Source organism: Myotis lucifugus, unplaced genomic scaffold (assembly GCF_000147115.1).
Source record: "Myotis lucifugus unplaced genomic scaffold, Myoluc2.0 scaffold_101, whole genome shotgun sequence".
Lineage (NCBI taxonomy): Eukaryota > Metazoa > Chordata > Mammalia > Chiroptera > Vespertilionidae > Myotis > Myotis lucifugus.
The window spans coordinates 392,947-414,577 of NW_005871149.1; the positions used below are offsets into that span (position 1 = coordinate 392,947).

The 21,631-nt window shown below is 44.1% G+C and overlaps 1 protein-coding gene across 1 annotated transcript in view; it reads left to right on the top strand.

Moving 5' to 3' along the window:
• The window catches only part of TSPAN2 (tetraspanin 2), a 32,772-nt gene extending 16,679 nt beyond the window's left edge, over positions 1 to 16,093 (top strand). Inside the window, exons 3-8 of the mRNA XM_006092470.3 lie at positions 6,357 to 6,454; positions 7,741 to 7,815; positions 9,119 to 9,217; positions 11,346 to 11,417; positions 12,359 to 12,442; positions 14,939 to 16,093. Coding sequence (XP_006092532.1) covers positions 6,357 to 6,454; positions 7,741 to 7,815; positions 9,119 to 9,217; positions 11,346 to 11,417; positions 12,359 to 12,442; positions 14,939 to 15,004 — 494 coding nt within the window. The 3' untranslated portion in view covers positions 15,005 to 16,093. The remainder of the gene's footprint in view (positions 1 to 6,356; positions 6,455 to 7,740; positions 7,816 to 9,118; positions 9,218 to 11,345; positions 11,418 to 12,358; positions 12,443 to 14,938) is intronic.
• Positions 16,094 to 21,631: the final 5,538 nt, after the last annotated feature.

The following is a 21,631-nucleotide window of genomic DNA, read 5'->3' on the forward strand; positions in this document are numbered from 1 at the left end:
TGCTGCGTAGGAAGGTCAACGAGCTCTATGCAAACATTCTCATCGTTTTTTCTAACCTAAAGCAATGCGGCTGTTCGAGATGCAAGACACGGCATATCTTTAGGGACATATCTTTAAGGACTCTTTTCACTGCAAATCCCAGAAACAACGCAAACCATCTTGAGCAAAGCAGAAATGTCTTGGCTCACATAACAGAAGTCCGGGATTAGCATGGTCTCGGGGCCACGAGTGATGTAACTGAATCCAGTCTGTAGCCAGCTCTTAGCCATGCTTTCCTTCGGCGCCATCTGGGCAGGTTTCCTCCCACAGGCAACAAAGGGGCTGCCCGCAGCTCCAGGTACATCTCCCAAGCAACTCTGGCAGTGGAAAGCCAACCAAAGTCCTGAGCCCCCCCTCTCCTTGGCAGTCTTCCCAAGGGACCCTGAGCCCCTTCCCAAGCCAGACGTTGTGGCCAGCTGGTCGGGATGGGCTGTTGGCGGAAGCCTGGGCTTCTCACCTGCCTGGGAGCTGAGGCATCCGCCCTCTCCGACCTCAGAGTCAAGGATGTTGGGTTCTCTGCTGGAGAAGATGAGGAAGTGAATTCTGGGGGAAACAGCAGTCCACACTGCAGGGCCAGAATCCCTCTTGCTTATTCTTGGTGGCTGGGGACAGGTGGTGGGTTTGCCCACCCCCGGTTCTTCTTCGTCAGCCACACCTCCCCTCCGCACGTCAGCCCCTGAGTGGCTGGTGGTGGTGAAGACACCTGTGGTCAATGCTCGGGGCTCAAGGAGCTGGGTTATCGTAGAATCCTAGCACCAGCAGAACCAGGAAACGAAGGACCAGATGGGGAAGCAGCAGGGGCTGGCAATAGCCATGGTTCTCCAGCTCTTCCTGGAGGGCTCAGCCCACAGCCAGGTCTGCTGACACCCAGGCCTGCACTCATTCCTGTGAAATCAGGGATCTTTTCTCTGCTTCAAATACTCCTTATAATGTAAAGCCACTGAGCAATATACATGTTCATAGAAATCATTATGTCTTTCCTCAATAAATAATTTTCAAACAGGAAAGATCCCTGCTCTCTAGCAATAAAACGAGAAGAAAAATATGCCAGGATACCATATAAGGACTTGCAGAGCCAAGAGTGTGAGGTTATCGGGCTTTTAAAAGAAGCAGGCTCGGTTTTTGGAAAACCGCTTCATGTCACAGGGTACTGGTCTGTGTATTTTCTTTTCAGAAGAGGTTCCAGAACAACCAACCCATTGAGCTCTTATCACCCCTCTGTTGAAGAGTGTTTGGGACAGGCTGGCACAGTCAAGTGGCTCTTAAAGAAATAGGGCCTCACAGCCTCGAGTCCCTCTAGAGAAACCTCGAGAAGACACGTGGTCTGGCTCCCTGCTTCTGGGCGGGTGACTGCCACACATTGTAGGAGAAACCCTTCCATCTTTGGGGGGATGCTTTTCTTCCTGGGATCCTTGGTCCTTCCTCCCTAGTGATGGAAAGAAGGTCCTTTCTTGGGATAAAGATCTGGACAAGCTCTCGCTGCCAGGATCCAGCCTGAGGGGAGTGCACCAGGGTCATGAGGGAGTGAGGTAGACTGACTGCCGCCTGCTGCCTCTTCTCAAGGACCTGTGAGTCCGGGCCCAGGCCTGGCAGCCAATCCCCGGTGCCTGTATCCACCGGTGCCAGCGTGGAGAAGGAATCTAGCAAAAGTGGAGTTGGCGGCAGGAACGGTTGGAATGACCTGGTGTTTCCTAGACCCTCTCCATTTCTTCTTTTTCGTCTTTCAGTGAACTCGCCTTCCAAATTCCACCAGCTGCCCTCTGGCTTGCTGTTAGTTTGTGTCTGGGGCTGCCTCTTGGAGGGACAGACCCCTCAGGGCCCAGGATTCTCCTGGGAGCAGTCCCCGTGGCCTGAAGGCTGCAGAGACTGTGGGCTCGAGCACATGCAGTCATGCCTGAGCCGAGGACGCTCGCAGGTTGGCTGCACGGAGGGGTTGCCCACAGACAGCAGCCGCTGGGCTCTCCAGGATCCTGGCCGACTGGGGCTGCCGCTCCCTGTCGAATTCCGTCGTGGAGCCTGGCTTGGATTGCGGCTGGATGTGTACAGACTGTGTTCCAGGCTGCCTGCTGAGGGGCTGGCTTGCCTTTTAAACACTGACTCACTCTGGTTGTTGTTTTTCACTTCTGCTTCTGGGTTCTCAGTTGTACCCGAGTGTCGTGGAGCTGCATAACAGAGATGAGCTGTAGCTGACGTGGCTGAGATCATTTCTCCAAAGCATCTAAGAAGAGAGTGGATCGTATGGCCATATCGCAGATAACAAAACTGAGGAACAAGGGGCTTTCCCAAAAGCCAGTTGGCAGCCCTGGATCTCTGGCTCCCCAGCTCTGTACTTTTCCAGGAAAACCCCACAAGTAATCTAGAACAGCTCTCCCCTCCCCCACCGCCCCCCCCCCCACTCCCAGTGCTTTTCCCAAGCAAGAAGAAAAAGAACCCTCCTGCACTTACAGATTGCAAAATTAATGGATTTCGAGCTAAGAGAGTCCCCGTTCTGAGTTCCTATTGGAAGGAGTTCGGGTGTGCACTTTGGAGCTGAGCCCTGGCTCAGGCCAGGTTTGCCCCTCACTAGCTGTGCACTCTGAGGAAAATCACTTACCTTCTCTGAGTCTCAGATTCCTCAGCTGTGCAATATAAATACTTCATAGGGCAGTGTGAGTAGATGATTTAACAGATTTAATACCTGATCTGTCATAGCCCTGAATAAATATTTGCTGTGGTTATTACTGGAATGAGGGCAGGCTGCAGAGAGAGCCAACCTGCGGACGCATAAGAGAACACGAGACGAAAGGAGGGGTTAGACACCAGGTAGTCAGAACAGGAGAGTGGCTGATGTCACTGCTTGTCTTCTCAAGCAGCAGGTTCCTGTTGACTGCACTGTCCAGGCCCAGGCTCTGGGAAGTGGGTTGAATGACTCTGTGACTGACACGTTAGAACAGTGCTCAGTAACTGATGGCTGCTGTTCCTTAGAGAGAACCCAAGATTTCACCTTCCCCATGAACTAAGTCCCATCCAATATTCCAGACACACCTATAATTATGTGCGTCCAGGGCAAGCTGGCAGAGAGGGAGGGAGAGTTGCAGAGGCATAGAAAAATATTTTTAGATGAAAAATAGTCATTAGCCAGCTATGAAAACCATCTGCTGCCACAAAGCCACTGTAATTAATGACCGTGCCACGCACCATCCAGCCCCTGAAGGGGGGGCCATTGTAAAGCCACCCGGACGGACGCAGACAGGGCTTTGAAGAGGGCGCTGTGTCTCCCCTCCGTGTTAACTGAAAAGAAGAATCTGAGACCTAAGAACCAAGTGAGGGTGTGGTCAGGGCATTTCTGGCAGCATGTCACCTGGGGATCACGCATCTGGAGGCCCAGCTGTGATAAAAATGCAATTTCAACGTGGTTTCTCTTCTTTCCAAGTCCAGGGGAATAGGCCTCGGGAAGCCTGGGGAATTGGGAAATAGGTCAGACACTCGTCACACAGGCTGCTGCGGGAGGGAGAGGGCTCTGCAGAAACCATCTTGGAATTAAAATGTGACAATTAATGTATTCATTCAACAGCTATTTTTGGAGCCAGATCAGAAGAGAATAGGGTAGCCTGGGAAGCCACAGCGGTGTGCTGAGTATTAACAACTAGATCAGCAGGCCCAAGGGACCTTGCCACTTGTTGAGTTTCTCCTGATCTTCCCTTCAGCTCCAACAACCAGGGCTCCTTGGCGCTGGGCTGAGTCAGGGGCCCAGTACACACAGAGGTTTGCTAAGGAGAGGCCTCCGGGACTGGGGCTGCTGGGGCAGCGTCAGGGTGTTTTGCTGTGAGTTCTGGGACTCTGACAGCCGAACATATGAGTACAAATAATATTGTACAAATAAGCACATTTTCTCAGGGAGCTCATGATTCCAGAAGGGCAAGGACCCTGCCCGAGGGACCAGCGAGCTTGTTGCCAGTGGGGGCAGCTCTGTCCTCCTCAGGCCCTGGGGCCTCTGTCTGCTGCACTGGGGCCTTTTCTCAGGGAATGCAGCCATGTCCTCAGCTACTTGACCTTGGGAGAGCCCAGCCCTGTGTGGCTTCTTGGACATCTGCTGGGATGTTTTTCCAGCGTGTGTCTCTTAAGTCACGATGAGCGATGGCAGACAGCCAGTACAGGACTTCAGATCTGGTTTGCTCTCTCTTACTCTTCACACCCAACAGCACTGACTGAGATTTCTGCCATGTACTAGGCATATTCTAGGTCAGATGAATAAGGTTTAACACCTACAGAGAAAGACACATATGAGAACCTGCAAATACACAAAATGGAAAAGAGCAGGTGGGGTTCGAGCCCAGTGAATTCCCATGTGGCTGGAGTGCAAGATGGATAAGGATCAGGGGGTGGGGGGCCTAGGCTGTGGCCCCAAGCAGAACCTGTGGACTGTGTCTTGCAGTGGGGAGGCAATGAACGGTTGTAAGCAGGAAACGGATACAATGAGGTGGTCCGCCCATGAGACATTCTGTGAGGAAACTGACTAGGCGGTGTGGTGGCTGCCCTGAGCCTGTGTGGGTGGGGTAGGAACCTCCTCCAGCCTGTGTGTCCTGCCTGGAGCCCTCTTGCTCCCCTGACCCCCATGAGTAAAAGAGAAATGTAACACTTGCCTTACCTATGGGGGTGTTTTGAGGAGTCAATGAGATGATAGAAACAAAAACGCTTTGAAACTTAAATTTTTAAAAACAATAAGGTGTTTAGGCAGTGGGACCAACAATAGTATTACTAGTATTTAAATATGGAATCATTTCTCTCGTTATCACATCCATTCCTCATTCAATCACTCCTTTAGAGGGAAGGAGAGAGGAGGAAGTGGCAAAGCTCCTACCTAGGACTGCAGAGCAAAGGGCTTCCCTGGCCCAGAAAAGGGCCCGAGAACAGTGCGTGCCTGGCAGGAAGCAGAGCAGCCATCGCGTCGGGGAACAGATCGGTCAGTGCCCACAAACACTGTCAGCACCCAGAGGGGCCCCCGGAGGGACCCTGCAGGCCAGGCTCAGGGTTTCCCCATGGGTGTGGCACCCAGCTCCCCACCCTTGCTGTGAATGGGAGTGGTTTCCAGGTGACTCATATGAATAAAATGCAAAAAAATAACATAGTGGTGATCGGCATTTTTCTAAGCGAGTCAAGTGCCAGGCCTGGTATTGTGTTCTAACTTATCTCAGGATCAGAGGAGGAAATAAGAAAAGACTTGGCTTCGTTTCTCTCAGAACAAGAACATCTCTGCCCTTTTCTTCCCCTGTGAGAACAACTGTTCCTGTGGCCCGACTTCGGTAGTAAGTGGAATTCCCGCTGAATTAAGGCTGCTATTATGCTGCAGAGGCAGGGTAGGAAAATGGCCATGAGATGGATATTTTTATCCCAGCTCGATGATCTCAGGCAAATTGCTTAACCTTTTGGAGCCCAGTTCCTCTGTCTAAAAAAAAAATGGAGATAATAATGGTATCGCTTCGTGAAGATTAAATGAATAAATCAGTGCCTGGAGAAAATGAGCCCCTAATAAAGGTAGCTGATGTTATATTAATAGCAGCATTATTTGCTGTACTAGTATGTTACCTTCTCACCTCCTCAGTGGTTGTTCTTGTAACACAACCTCCCATAGGTCCAGTGTATATGGTGTTGCCCTCCAAAGTTTAAAATTCACACAAAACCTATTGCCTGATCGCTGTGTCCTCCCTCCTCTCCTTAACCAAAGCCCCCTCTTGTGTCCCATCCTCTGCCTGCTTCCCCATCTGTGCCTGGGCAGATGTCAGCCCCCTTTCCCTCCCAGACACCGTGTCCTCATGGCCTCTCAGGAGATGGAGACAGCCATTAATTCCAGAGTCCCGTGAGCAGCAAAGGGCTCCTAGGGTGGTGTGTGGGGGGGTCCCCGCTCTGGTACTGACTCCTGACTGCTTCTGACTCAGTGTCATCAATTTCACACCAATGGTAGCAACACCCACTCCCCAAGGCTGATGGGAATCTGGAAGATGAGGTGCCTGGCATACAGGAGGCCTGTGGGAGGATTGAGAGCAGGGCAGGGGTAGTGGAGCTGGGACAGACCAGCCAGCTTCCACTCCTTGCCGAGCAGGCCCCTCACCTTGGTAAGCTTGGCTTTCTTTGTTCATGGGGGACAATAGGAGCCCTACCTCTCAAGATCCTTGTGCCGCTTAAATCAGGTGAGTGAAGACTCAGCAAGCTTTCCACAAGTGTCACCCACTGTATTATTAACAGCCAGTGTCCTGCCCTGCAGCCACTGGAGCAGTGGTGGCAGGACCGTGCAGGGAGCACGTGCTGGGATCAGCGTTCCGTCCACCCTCTTCCCACAGGGCTCTACGTGCTGGTGGGAGCAGGGGCCCTGATGATGGCCGTGGGCTTCTTCGGGTGCTGCGGAGCCATGCGGGAGTCACAGTGTGTGCTCGGATCTGTAAGTGGGCGCCAGGGGGGAGAGGGGAGGGAATTGATCTGCAGGGAGCCCCACATCTGGCCTCCAAGCCAGCTCTTTCCCTGACCCACTGAGACCTTGGCAATCACCCCTCTCCCTGAGTCTCGTTCCTCCATCGCTTGCATAAGAACAATATTATCTTTGTCCTGGCCTCAAGTGGAAAGTCTGGGCGGAGGGGGGGGGGGGGGGGGATGAGGTCATTAGTGTAAAGATGTTTGGGGAGGAAAAGTGTCTAGTAATTAAAAGGGGCAATTATGATTGTTCTTTAAAAAAATACTGTTTCATAGCAAGTGAGGCAGCTAACAGGTTCCAATAGCCAGGGAAGGGCTGTTATCTACAGGAAAAGCATTGCCATTTGAGAGCGATACCTTCACCAGACACCCCTCTTGTGGCTCATTTTAACAAGCAGCCTGTGTCTTTTAAAACATGGAATAATTGCTGTTAACTGCTACGCAGCCAATGCCAGCGTGACCTATGAGAAGCAGGGAGAAGGGAGAAGCCGGGCAGGAAGAGAAGTGTTTCTATTTCTCCACAAGGCGTCAGACACAGCAGGTGTATTAGGCCACTTGTCCTTGCTCATTGCAGTCGTTGATTTTTGCGATGTAAAATGTCTAACTCATTTCCTTACCCTCCATTCTCTCTCTTTCCCCTGCCAAGCATCTCTCTCTCTCTTGCTCATCACTGAGCTTAGTTAGATCAGAGCAGACCTAATAGGCTGGAACAGAAATCTGTCCAGGGCACCTCCACCTCCACCGCCACCTCCTCAAACAAGCTTCCAGACTGCATCTCAGGTCACACCTTCCCCAAAGCCAGGCCCCACCAGTCCCTCTCTGCTGCCTCTCTTATGTTTTTACAGAACCTCTTTTGTCCACCGAGTGCTCACTGAACACAGGTGGTGGGATTTCTATATCGCTATCTGAAATTATCTTACTCAACTTTTATTGCTTTACTCATTTATCATCTCTTCTCCTTTCTAATATGAGGTCCATGATAGCAGAGGCATGAGGATCTTAGTTATGCACCACTGCACACCCAGCACCAAGGACAGTGCCTGGCACAGAATAAATGCTCAATAAACAATTGCTACATGATGAAGTAATGAATGAACGAACGAATGAACTACAAGGGTACTACAGAGCAAATGCTTCTTGCTATATCAATTCAAAGAAATAACCTTGCCTAATGGTTTTCAAGTGGAACTAGAATCAAAGAGGCTAGATACATTGAACAGTTACTGAATTAGTGAAGTTAGTATCTTCTCTTTGCAGTTTTTCACCTGCCTGCTGGTGATATTTGCTGCTGAAGTAACCACTGGAGTGTTTGCTTTCATAGGCAAGGATGTAGTAAGTAAAACCGACTTACAGTTTCTTTTCATAATGGTTAAAGTGTTCTTGTTATGGCAAAGGAAATGAGGACAGTGATACCCACAGTGATATTACAAAACCAAATAATCCCCACAAATATTGTTTACGCAGAACTCTTTAAGCTGGAAGTATTGTTTGGAACTGAGCATATGAGTGTGCGGCACATATGTGCACACATTTTTGGGGGGAGATAGGTCATAGCTTTCATTAGATTTATAAAGGGGTCTATGATTTTTTTTAAAGGATCAATAGTATAAGATTATCCTGTTTGAAATGGAATAGGGGTCAGATTGCAGACATGAGGAAGAGGGTTCGGGGAGAATGTGGTCAGATTTCAGACATGAGGAAGAGGGTTCGGGGAGAATGTGCATTCTCATCCCTTGTGACCATCATTTGTCCTTAGGGCTTGGCCTGGACAGGGGCCAGGACACCCTCAAAAACTAACGCTGACCTCTGTGAGCCAGTGAAGCCAGTTTATTTAGATTTGTGCTCAGACTGTGGGTGTCCAGAACAGGCTATCGGGAGAACCCACAGAGGAAGTGGCCTTTCAGGAGATTAAAACACACTGTGGTAAAGAGAGGAGTGAAAAGGGACAGGAACAAGAATGGAATCTTAAGTTTACTATATTTCACATAAACTCACGGGCTGTCACTATGGTGTTTATGAAATTATTTTAGATTTAAAAAAATGGTAAACATGTATAATAAATAAATATCACCTTGTTTGGAATTTTCCTAAGGTCGCTGGTTATGTTAGTAAGTAAAGGAATTGGTCTTATGATTTTTTGAGATTTCTGTGGATTTGGGATCCCAGGCCTTCATACTAGAAAAATTGTTCTCTGAATTTTGTGTGATATTTGAATGCTGACAGGTTTCCCTGGTCATAAACCTTTGAAACCGTGTCATGAAAAGATTTGAGTACTTTTACCAGTGGGGTACCAAGCAGCATAGGTCCTGACCTGGCCATGCATCACAATCACCTGAGCGGCCTGGCATCCAGTTGATGCTGATGTCCATTCAGGTTCGAGACCCTCCACTGTAAGAAATCTTTCTAGTCTATGAAAATTATTCTTGATTAGTCTATCTTTCCATCTTCAAAAGTTGCTTAGAAACTCCAGAATCTATCATCTGTTCCATATATGCAGCATTATCTTAAAAATACAGGTAAACATATGGAAAGGTCGTATTTTTGAAGGGCAAGGAAGAGGGGGTATTCCTTGATGAAAGGAGAACGTTTGAAACTTCCCACTCACCATCCCCTCGGTTTTCCTGGCATTTTTCAGGCTATCCGACATGTTCAGACCATGTATGAAGAGGCTTATAACGATTACCTTAAAGACAGGGGAAGGGGAAATGGGACTCTCATTACCTTCCACTCAGCAGTAAGTAACTTTACTTCTTCCTTAAAATCGCATCTTCTAAAGATGACGCGCGAGCCAGGTTCTCTCTGATCATCTGGATTAAAAATAAGATGCATGTGATATTGCATATGTTTTATAAATTACATGTTATAATATATATGTATATATATGTGTACATGTATTCCTATGTGCATATATATATACATATATATACATATACTAATAGTGTAAGTTTACTGTTGGAAAACATCCATAAAGAATTTTCCTATATCTAGAGTTTCTTACTAAATATTTCTTCATGCTATTTTCCCAACCTAAAAAGATGTTCAGGAATTCATATCATAGTATATACATTATTTGCATATTTATTCATTATTTGCCATGATACTTAAGCAAGCAGCTTTAATTCACAAAGACTGGCAAATATAATAGCAAAAAACTATATTTTTTATGTTTTCCAGAGCTGTTGTAAATTTTATTTGGCTTTTATATAGTGGGTTCTACTATATAATTAGGTTGTATAGGCCTAATTTTTAAAACACTTAGAAAGAAATAAAACTTTCTTTTTGGTAAACTTCAATCAATAAATAAACAAGAGTAAATCCAATGAGGCCAAGTGCAGTAGCAACACTGTATTTCTGCCCTCATGGGAGCCAAGTTCACATGCATAGAATCCGGTAAAACAGCAGTTCTCAACCTGTGGGTTGCGACCCCTTTGGCGGTCGAACGACCCTTTCACAGGGGTTGCCTAAGACCATCCTGCATATCAGATATTTACATGACGATTCATAACAGTAGCAACATTACAGTTATGAAGTAGCAACGAAAATAATTTTATGGTTGGGTCACAACATGAGGAACTGTATTTAAAGGGCCAGATGGTTGAGAACCACTGCGGTAGAGGAAGAGGCCCAACACAGAGTTCATGAGAGGAAGTCAGGACATGTGCCCCAAAGAGACAAAAGAGCACAAATAAGAATGCCCAGAGCCCTAGCTGGTTTGGCTCAGTGGATAGAGCGTCGGCCTGCAGACTGAAGGGTCCCAGGTTCAATTCCGGTCAAGGGCATGTACCTTGGTTGCGGGCGACATCCCCAGTAGGAGGTGTGCAGGAAGCAGCTGATCGATGTTTCTCTCTCATCGATGTTTCTAACTCTCTATCCCTCTCCCTTCCTCTCTGTAAAAAATCAATAAAATAGATATTTAAAAAAAAAAAGAATGCCCAGAAAGCAGCCCAAATACACATCAGCTTCTCTCCAAGGGTGGCATTGTGGTGTAACAGAGACAACCATGACCTTCAGGTCAGAAAAGGTCATTCTTAGCTGCAGCTCAGCCTCTGGACAGCTCTGTGACCTGGAGCAAGTTCCTTGTCTCCCTGATACTTGGCTCCCTCGTTTGTAAACTAAAGGGGCACCTGATACAGCGGGTTCCTTTTCTTCTGGGAAGACCTGCCTCCGTGCCCAGCTCAGGGCTACATGCCGTCATGAAGGGAGGCTCACAGAGTCCTGTGGACCTAACCACTGTGACACAGAGACGAGCGATGCCTCTGGGCCAGGTGTTTTCAGGTAGCCCAGTTCTTGTCTGTCACGGGAATGACCTGGAAGGTGCCCAGATTTATCCTGTTCAGCCTCCCCTCCCCCAGGACCTGCCTGCACACAGGTTCCTTTGTCTTTGAAGGGCCAGCCCCACGGCAGGACACCTGTGTGCTGGCCAGTCTCAAGCCCTGATCTTTTAGCCCCTGGAGTTTACTGTGGCCACTCTTCTGCTCCGTCCCAGACTGTCCCCAGTGAATGAGCCCTTCCCGAAGCTCATAAAACTTCAGCTACTCGGCAGGTTAAATTACCCCCAGGCTGAGAGAAAAAAATCTGAAGGCCCACCTCCTGTCTAAAAAACAGCAGTTCGCACAGACACTGAAATTAACTTCGTGCCCTATTTGGGTTGTCTTGAGTCACTTCCCATCATAAAACTCAGCCAACTTTAGAGAAGTCACTTTCTTGTTCTGCCTGCACAATTATGGGGCTCCGCTCTTTCCAGGGTGCGGTGACGGGGCCTCGTCGCTGCTGTGCTGCTGCCGCACCCGGTCCTTAGCAATGGCGCCCAGAGTGCAGCTGCTGCTCCCCATCCCGGTCCTAAAGCTCTTTTCTGACTCTAGTTTCAGTGCTGCGGAAAAGAAAGTTCTGAACAGGTCCAACCCACATGCCCAAAGGAGCTCCTGGGACACAAGGTAAGCGTGTCAGCAGGGTCCTCTCTGCCTGGAGTGGAAGACGGCCTCTGCCTCTGGGTGGAGACTCATTCTCGGAGGCCCTCTCCCTGTGCCTTCCGGGCCTTGGCTTTATTCTTTGTGACGTAAGGGGAGCAGTGCGGAGTCCCAGTCTCCCGGGACCCTGGGGAATGATGCAGATTCTCTGGCATTAATTAAGCTCACCAGGGCCCTAGCCAGTTTGGCTCAGTGGATGGAGTGTTGGCCCAAGGACTGAAGGGTCCCAGGTTTGATTCCTATCAAGGGCATGTACCTCAGTTGCAGGCTCAATCCCCAGGCCTGAGCATGTGCAGGAGGCAACCAAATTGATGTGTCTCTCACATCGATGTTTCTCTCTCTGTGTCTCTCTCCCTCCTTCTCACTCTCTCTAAAAATCAATGGAAAAATATCCTCGGGTGAGGATTAACAACAACAAAAATTTCAGCTCACCAGGGCCAGAGGTACACACCCAAGGTGCTACCCTCGCCTCTCCATGGGAGGCCCAGCGCTGATATATGCTTCACTGTTAAGTGCTGTGTCAGAACTATGCCAGGTTCTGAAAACTCTTTGAAAAACACGTGGTCCCTTTCACGCTGTACTCGCTACCTGCCCTTCAGTCACTTAGTAGCCCTCTCAGTTATCAGATCGACCGTCACAGTGTCACAGTTCAAGTCACCCTTATTTTACTCAATAACGGCCCCAAATGGCAAGAGTAGTGATGCTGGCAATTCAGGTATGCCAAAGAGAAACTGTAAAGTGCTTCCTCTAAGTGCAAAGGAATGTATGTGTAGGGAAAACGTAGTATATACAGGGTTTGGTACTATCTGCGGTTTCGGGCTTCCACTGGGGGTCTTGGGATGTATCCCCCATGGGTAAGGGGGGACTACTGTACCATCAGTTGTTATTCCTCTTTTTTTCCACAACAGAACTGCATTGATGAAATTGAGACCATAATCAGTGTTAAGCTCCAGCTCATCGGAATTGTCGGTATTGGAATTGCAGGTCTCACGGTGAGAAAGTGCCAGAACATACCTTCTTGCCCTCTAAGAAGCCTTGCACCTTTGCATCTTATTTCTCTTCAAGTGTGATGGCAGTATCTTAGGAGAGATGTCTTCTAAAAGACAAAGACATTTGTTGACAGGGCATCTATGAACAAAGCTAATTAAATACATTAAAACTAAGTTCTCTAAAATATGATACAAATACCATAACCTAATGTTGACCTTGAGTTTATCATTGTAATAACTTCCAATTTTAAAGCCACCATGCCTAAATTAGACAAGTGATTTTTAATTCTGGGTCTTTTCCTACTATTAGAAATTTACAATAACATCAGGCCAACCCCTCTCATCTGTGATTCACAGGGTCAGCACAGTGTGATGATTAACAGTGTGAGCTTTGGCATCACACTGTCTGGCTTCAGCTCCTAGATTCACTACCTATAAGCCCTTGGGAATCACGGCAAAGTTGCTTAATTTCTCTAGGCCTCACTTTCCTCACCTGAAAAGAAGGATTTTAATTTTCTGATCTCATAAGATTGTTGTGAGGTTTAAGTGGGATAATACATATAGAGTGTTATTAGAAATGAATTCATATAGTGTCTGGAACATAGCACTCAATAAATGTTGGCTCTTTATACAGCCTGTGTGTTCCCAAACCCAGAATCCAGGCGAAGGGAACAGCGTTATGTGCAAGTGTGGGGCGTAGTGCCTCCAGGCACCTGCAGGTGGCTCGGTACTTCTAAAGTACAAAAGAAGAGTGTGCAAGGATTGATAGGGACAGAAGGGTATCGTAGGAGTAGCAAGCAAGAGATGATAAGGAGAGGGTCTGAGGGTCTACATAATTGAAGTCTTTGTGTGTCCTTTTCAGAGATTGGGTAGAAAGAGGGGCGCCACCAGGGTTAGAAGGACCTGTGATGATAAAGTTGAAGGGAAGCAAGACTGGAGTCAGGTGGGGCCAGTATAGAGGTGATTTTTATTGTCCAGGGGTCACGTGCTAATAGCTAATGCTAAGGTAGTACTCACCCTCTAACCCTCTATTGCAAAGAAATCAATGAATTGACAGTTCTCAGGGGACACACAAGCATCTTTCCTCTTTTCTGCATTTAGAGTGGGGCAGTGGGTGAATATACTATGCTGAGGACTATCAGTCCAGGAACACCTCTTAGGCCTGCCCCACCTGCTCTGGGGCTAGCCTGATTACCATCCTGAGGCAGAATATTTGAAAACATTCTGTATAATAGAAGTATCAGATAGACCCTCCTCACAATTCTACAATCTCGATGAATCAGCATCTATGAGTCACCCCTGACTCATGACAGTGGCAGGATGAGGCTGGTAAAGTTTCTTTCTGGGGGTATCTCTTTAGAGTACAGCCCACGTGAGGTAGGGGTTGCGTCCAACCTTACAACCATAGTCCAGGGGGAATGCCCTCTGTTGGCCATCTTGAATCAATAGACTGAGTCTCCTTTAATATTTTCTTCCTAAGGTAAGAGTTGCACAGTGTAGTCAGTTAACCAAATGTCCATTAGGTGTCTCCCCTGCCACACACTGGAACTGAGTTCTGTCAGCCAGAAGCTTGGAGCCCTGCCTGAGCTTGGAGGTCATTCCCTTACTTAAGTCTACTCCCACCCTTCTGAAATAACTGATAAACACGTCTTCTTTAACTTAACATTTACAGATCCTAGTATGATGTAGGTCAGGATTGAGGAGAGAATCAGAGAGTTGTGGCACTGGTTTCTTTAAACAAACACTGACAATAGTTTATAAACATTGTACACACGGAGCACATTCCTCAGGCTCTGCAGAATTGTAGGTGAAATGATTGAGAACAAGGGGATCTTTTGGCATCCTTCTATTCAAACTGTATACGTGGCTACTGGTCTTGCCAAGTAATTGGCTTCTCCAAGAAGTATCCAAGATGTAGAAGACATCAGTAATACCATACTGAAACACCTCAAACCATAGCTCAAACACCTTAGTTTATGATTTGGTAAAACAATTGGGTTAAATAGTGAAGCATCATTTATACTTAAAAATGAATTGGAAATGAAGAGACGGTCCACTTTTTAATATGCTGTCACTGGTACAAAAATTTGAAGCATTTTCAACAATAGAAAACTATTTAGACCACAAGCATATTTAAACAACTAGTGATTATAAACACTTTTCAAAGTAAATATATGAGATTAACCTGAAATATAAAATTCCCAAACCAGTAGTGTATTATTAGTCTTTTACAATTAAAAGCTGTCCTAGAGGCTAGAAATAGAGCCCTTTTCTTAAAGCAGAGTCTTGCTATATTTTTAACAATAATAAAATAGCAATGCATTTTAAGCATAGTTAATATGGACGTCTTTAACTGGTAGTCATAATTAAGTAAATACCATTTATAACCAGTAATTATTGGTTGTATTATGTTAACTTGAGTTAGACGCACAGTTTGCTGACCTTTGCATCAATTTTTATCATTTGAAAGTCATTAATAAGTGCTTTCTTCTGTTTCAGATCTTCGGCATGATATTCAGCATGGTCCTTTGTTGCGCGATACGAAACTCACGAGATGTGATATGAAGCTACTTCTACGTGAAAATTTCAATCTAGAGCTTTCATAAATGTCACAGGAGCTGTCTCCTGGCTCGTTTTTAATATTCAAAGGACATTAGGATCTAAAATAATTTGCTGTCGATTGTACATTTGCACATGTATGTATGCTTGGCTCGTAGTGATTTACCCCTCGAGTGAATGCCTATGTATGTTGACTGAGAGCATGTTCGTGTGTGACCTATGTGCTTCCGGTATATGCATTATACAGAATGAAATCAGTTTGCTGGGAATTCCTGATTCTTGTTACATAGTGAAAGGAACAACCTGTTTATCTCTCAGAAAAAGGTCAAAAGCTTTGAGAAACTTAAACACTTGGCTATGCATAAAAAAGTAATAATGGATCGGTTTCTCAGAGTCTAGCCACAGAAAGTTAGGTACAGAGAATCCAGGGATTTCTAGTTAACAGAAGCAATAAGCTATGGGAATGGAGAGATCACAGTGTAGTGCTAAAATTGACTATGTCTGAGGAGAGTGTAAGGGTTCCTGGGATTTTTTTATATACATACTCTCCCCTGAATACAGTAAACCACAGTTTTAGAACTAAATACATCTGTAAAACTAAATATAGCATGGAAAATCTAATTTGAATAAGTCATACTTTCCTAGTATTTAAAAACCTCCCTCTGGAAAGAGTGGTCACACAGACAATCATGTGTCCTATAAAAGCAAGTGTTTTAAGGACTAAAAAAAAACAAAAAACTTTTAACTACTTTTTAAGAAAATATTTTTGTCCTCCTATAAAGATGTTTAAATATCGCTTTATTACTTTTTTTCTGACGCTGCTTTGAACTACTGCAACCCTCACATCCACAAAAAAGTTTTTATCTCCAGATTGTATTTCTCCATATGCAAGGCTAGGAAGACTAAAGTAAGATACTTGGCAGTTGGACATTGTGGGAAAGAGAACTTTTACTGGCACTGTATCTTTAAAATACCTCATAACTTGAGTTTACATATTTTCCTATTTTTCTTATTTATTCATCTAGAGAATTCTTCATCGATTAAGAACTACAGTTTTCACCATTTAAAATGAATAAAACAAAATCCTAAGTTACATATTATATCATGAGTGTCCTTGGCCAATCCAACATAAACAAAGAAAAGCATCTTCTCCCGGTTGTGTGCACACAACAGAGTCAACCTAAGGAAACAAAAACATGTCCACACACAGCAGAAATCTGGTTAGTCCAATGCACATCCCCCATAAAAATAAAATTTTCATGTTCTTCTATGGTCTTGATGCTTCATTTTAAGAACATAAACCCAAATTTAGGATCTAAATTGATATATTTGTCCATTTTTAACAACTCGGTACATTTAGTAAATAAATCCTAGAGTTTTGTTTTTTTTAATTATTGCATTTTTTAAAGCCACCCCAAAGTGAAAGTACTGGGGACTTTGGAAATGCCTGAGTAAGGTTGTGCTCGTGTGAGAAAGCAAGTCTTTGGGTGTGCTCTTCCAGGAAACTTTTACAAATCATTTTAATGAGAAGGCTTAACCGTCTGAAATAATCTCACTCCCATAGAGAACCACATTTCCTCTCTGCCATACTTACTACTGCTACTAGGCTTTTCTAGAAAAAAGTCAGATTGGAAACGAGCTAAAAATGAATTGCACATAGCTACTTTTCTGTTTCCCACTAACAAAAATATTATTTAAGAAAATCAATTCATGAAGTAACGGTTTGAATCCCAGTCATTGAGAAATACAACCTTCTTGGTGGAGAACAAACAGTCCATCTCTCTTGGTGGCTTCAGTTCATCCGTCTGCTTGAAGACAAAAAACAGGCCCAAGTGCACACTCAGGTTTCTTCCAGCTCAGACTCAGCTTGGATTCAACAAAAGGAAGTTTCATTGTATATCTGAATAATCAACCTTCAAAAAGACCACACCGGTTAAGAGTAATGTGCCATATATAATTAATGTGCCATAAATGATTAATATGTATCTCTTGAATATATATACATATATAACTTGAATATATGTATACATGTGTATATATGTGCATGCATATACACATGTGTACATATATGGGCACACACACATACATATATAAAAGTTTGGTTATGTCTGTTTACCTGAACTATTCTGAGGTCAGGCCCAAACATATTCTTAAGCGCCTGGTGCCAAAGCACTGAATTAAAACTTCTTGAAATATTTTAAGTTGTTTCAAATTAAATTTTCTATGTACTAGAATTGCTTGTTTGGTTTATCTTAAAATCCTATTATATCTCTATACACACCTTCACACAACTTATCCAAAGGTCCAACTACCAATCCACCCAAACAATATGATGAACAAAGGAAATAGTGGTAACCCTCAAGAGTGGTAACTGTTGGGAGCTGGACTTAAAAGCAACACCCCAAGGACTTTTGTTGCATATAGTTATATTTTAATTAATATTGTTTCACCCAATTTATACCTTTTCCCCAGAATAGCTCCTTTGTTGTCCATGGTTTAATCTGTAAAATTGCACACTTGTTACAGGGTCCAACGTGGTCCCCCATGCAGTCATCAATGGTAGTTGCTCTCCTTTCCCTGCGAAGAACACTAATAGGTTTGCTTGGTGAGAATGAGGCTTGTGGGAAGATGGCAGTGAAGGAGACAACATATTTTCCCTTCTGAAGTAGGTTTATCAAAGATTAAAAGAGGCACCCTCTGTATCGTGGGTAAAACGTGGTTTCCATGGCTCCAAGGACAGCAATTGGAAATTCAGGAGGTACACCCCAACTTTCCTGATTCACGGCTCCTTTGACATCTGCTTTGATCACCAGCCCCTCATTTTCAGCAACCCCATTTCCCCATCCCTAGGAGGAAGCACTCATGGGCCCTGGAAACTAGCCAATTAATGACATCATCTTAGTTTAGACTCATCAAAAGTGAATTTGTGTTAATGTATATTTTAAGAAAGACAAAGGTTTTCTATTTTCTTTCAACATGACTCATTATCTTTTCCTATAAAATATAGCTGTAAGGTATCATATGTAGGTATCCTTTCAGAGGTAAAAAAGACTACACCAATGCAAAATGCATCATTTTATTGATGTCCTCATTCTAACAATGAAAGCTAAATGCATTCCAAGAATCCACTATTCAGATGACTATGTCCTTGGTACATGGAAGCATGAAGATTAGAAGTAATATACCCTGAATGTTGCAAAGCATGCCCGGGCAGTGTGGCTCAGTGGTTGAGCATTGACCTATGAACAAGGAGGTCATGGTTTGATTCCTGGTCAGGGCATATGCCCAAGTTATGGGCTTGATCCCCAGTAGGGGGTGTGCAGGAGGCAGCTGATCAATGATTCTCTCTCATCATTGATGTTTCTCTCCCTCTTCCTTCCTTGCTCTGAAATCAATAAAAACATTTTTTAAAATCAAACAAAATGTGGCAAAGCAAAGTAAGTGCTGATTTCATAATGTTTTTAGCTAATGCGCCAGAAACCCTTCCAAAGCTTTGGTAATTTTTTCCTATATAATTTCTGTTGGCTTTACTTATATTAAATAAAAGATTTAAATTGAAAGAAGTAGCCAACAAAGTGCTTCGTATACCTGGCAATTAATGAATATTACTTATTGTTTTAATTATGTTGTCAGGGAGAGTTTTGTTAAATATAAATCAAACATACATAATCATGTGTAACTGAAGATACTTCTACAAATACCTATTTGAACACATTCATTTGCTTAATTAATGAATAGCTTTTGATATATTTCTCAATTCTATTTTAATTCAAAGGCTTGGTATTAATAGCCCCAGCCCAAGTTCCTGGGCCTGCTCTGCCTTCTAAGATGCAACCCACTCTAATGTTAGAATTCTTTTCCTTTACTTTGTTTTTGGGCTACTATTTTGTACATTTGGAAAAAAACTATAACAACACTGATATGCTGAGATGAACAAGACAATCTCTACCCTCAAGAAGCTTAGAGTGGGAAAGAGCTGGCAAGTTTCCTTCTCATAAGGTAAGTGCTTTGATGATCATTAACCCAAAGTCGACCCACTCAACCTTGGGGAGGATGGTCATGGGCGAGAGGTTTCCTAAATTTTGAGGTCTCTAAACTGAGCCCTGAAGAACTCAAAGAAGAGACATGGATGCTAAGGAAGGCAAACATGTCAGGAGGGAGGAAAGCAACAGAAGAAGTGACACAGGGTCATTTTCAAAGATAAATACTAATTAACTGGATAAAAGAGTAGGTAAGAACCAACATTGAACAATAGGGCTAGAGAAGAAGCTACCTCAATAAAAGAAATGTTATTGCACTTAGACTTGCTGCTCAAAAAAGAGAGAGAGGCAATTTCTATGTAAAAGAGAACTTTTATTACTTGAATTTCCCGTTATCAAGAAGCATATGCTGTTACCTGTCAATATATCCATCCTGGTACATTCTCTTACTCCTGAAGAGCTTGGCCATTAGAAAAGCAGATTGCTGCTGCACTCATCCCAAATCCATTTAGTTGTGAAAGAACTCTTTATATTTCATAGTCCAATGAGGAATAAGAGGGATTTTTTTAAAGCACTGATCTCAAACTTCCTCTGCCAAGAATTGACTCCTTTAAACTTTAGGTTGAATTTAAAGACCACTTCAGAAGATATTCCAAAGTTTCCATCTTTATCTCATTACACAAGCAATGATCCTTCACTTTCCCATTTCTAAGCTCTCTCTTCATTCTGTCTCTTAAACCCAAAGAATACCAATATCCTCCAAAACAGCATTTCCATATGTCCAAGTTTCTGGATCCAGTTGAAGCAAATTGTTGGTCATTCCAATCCCTAAGCTCTCTCCTAAGGATTCTTTATCTTGGACAACTCCGCTTTCAAGTACAGTTTAACATAATTTGTATGTGCATCTATCACAAATGGATTGTGCCTTTCATGGAAGGGAATAAGGTGTCTCTGATGTGTCTCGAGTTCTGTGGTCCATAATGGCACAGGCCCAGCGCACCCCATGATGTCTAGCCTCCTCCCTTTGGATTGAGGAAGCCCATTTAAGTAGAGTCTTCTGAGCTGGACTATTTACAAGTGGCCTCCCTAAACCTCCCAGTCTTTCCACAGTTAAGTTCTTGGAAAATATTTTTCAGATTCCATGAAAATCATATGTGATTAATGCCAATTGGGTTTGAACATTAGGTTTTTTACTCATTAATCAAATATCTGTATTTGATAGACAGTTTCCAGAGGGAATGTTATATTTCTGCAGCTTTAAGTGTCTATGCTATCAAGTGACACAAGAACCCAAAGCTCTGAAATCGTATTTGGAGACCATGCTAATATCAATTTCAGATATTAAGATAAAAATAATTCATCAATTCCTGACTTTGTATATAAGTGTACAAGCATTCCCTCCTCCATTGGAAGAGCATGGGCTTGGTACTAGTCCACCTACACCACCACACCACCTCCACGGGCACTGTCAGCATGTAGGTATTTGCAAGATACCCAGCTGAATGCAACCAGTGACTGTGGAATATAGCAAAGCCAACTGGCCCTCCTAACAACTGATTTTCACCCTGATGGTAGTAGCAGTTTGGATGGAGAGAAATGGGCAGGTACGGGATAAATCATCTTTTTGAGGTCAAGTCTGCAGGGCACTAGATCTGCCTCACTTCATGCATCTAATTAAAACCAAACCCTCACAAAATAGTACCTACAAAAGGAAAAGGAAAATAAGCAGCGCCTTACCAAGTACATTTGCCAGAAAATAGTGTTTCAATCGTGATCAATATTTAGGTTAGAATTTAGGATGATTCTACTCTATTAAAATCCCTTAGCAATTTCCCCCAGTCCCTAAAATCTTTCATAATCATATTAGGTTTTCATGACATCAAAAGCCAAAACAGTACAAGTTGCTTTTGGTATAAATGTTAGAAACTGTCTCTTATTACTTGAAAGACTACAAAGGATTTAGATGTTCACATGTAAAATGATCGTGGCCTCTTTTCCAGGCTTTCGGGGTATAACTTTCATAAGTCAGTTAGCCCACAGAGAAATTAAATTAAATTAAAGAGAATAGTTCTGTAAATAGAATGCACTGTTAATGCGTTTTGGTGACGTTTTATCCTGTGCATTTGAATGAATAGGATAAAGTACCATATTGCAGATTTCACATATTCCTCACGCTCCACCTCCATTCCAGTCCTTTGGAAGTTGATATTAGCATGGTCTCCAAATATTAATCTGGGGCTTTGGGTTCTCATGTCACTTGATAACGTGGACACTTAAAGCTGCAGGATTATAACATCCCCTCTGATAACTGTATATCAAATACAGATACTTGATTAATGAGTAAAGAATCTAATGTTCAAACCTAACTAGCACCTAACGCCATGTGTTCCTTCAGCTTCCCACATTACCCATTCCTTATAACTGTAGCATTCTAACATTCATTTTCTGTGTCAAGACAAAATTCATGGCCCTCTGTTAAAAGAGCTTGCTCAAGGTTGGCTTTCATTAGTATTTCATGTTCCTGTTCTCCATTTACCCTGCACTCCACCCTTCCGTGTGGAAATCATCCTTCAGTCACCTTTTCTTCTAACGCCCCTCAGGTCTCTCATGCATGCATAAGTACAGGGATGGACGAACCAGCACTCAACATATA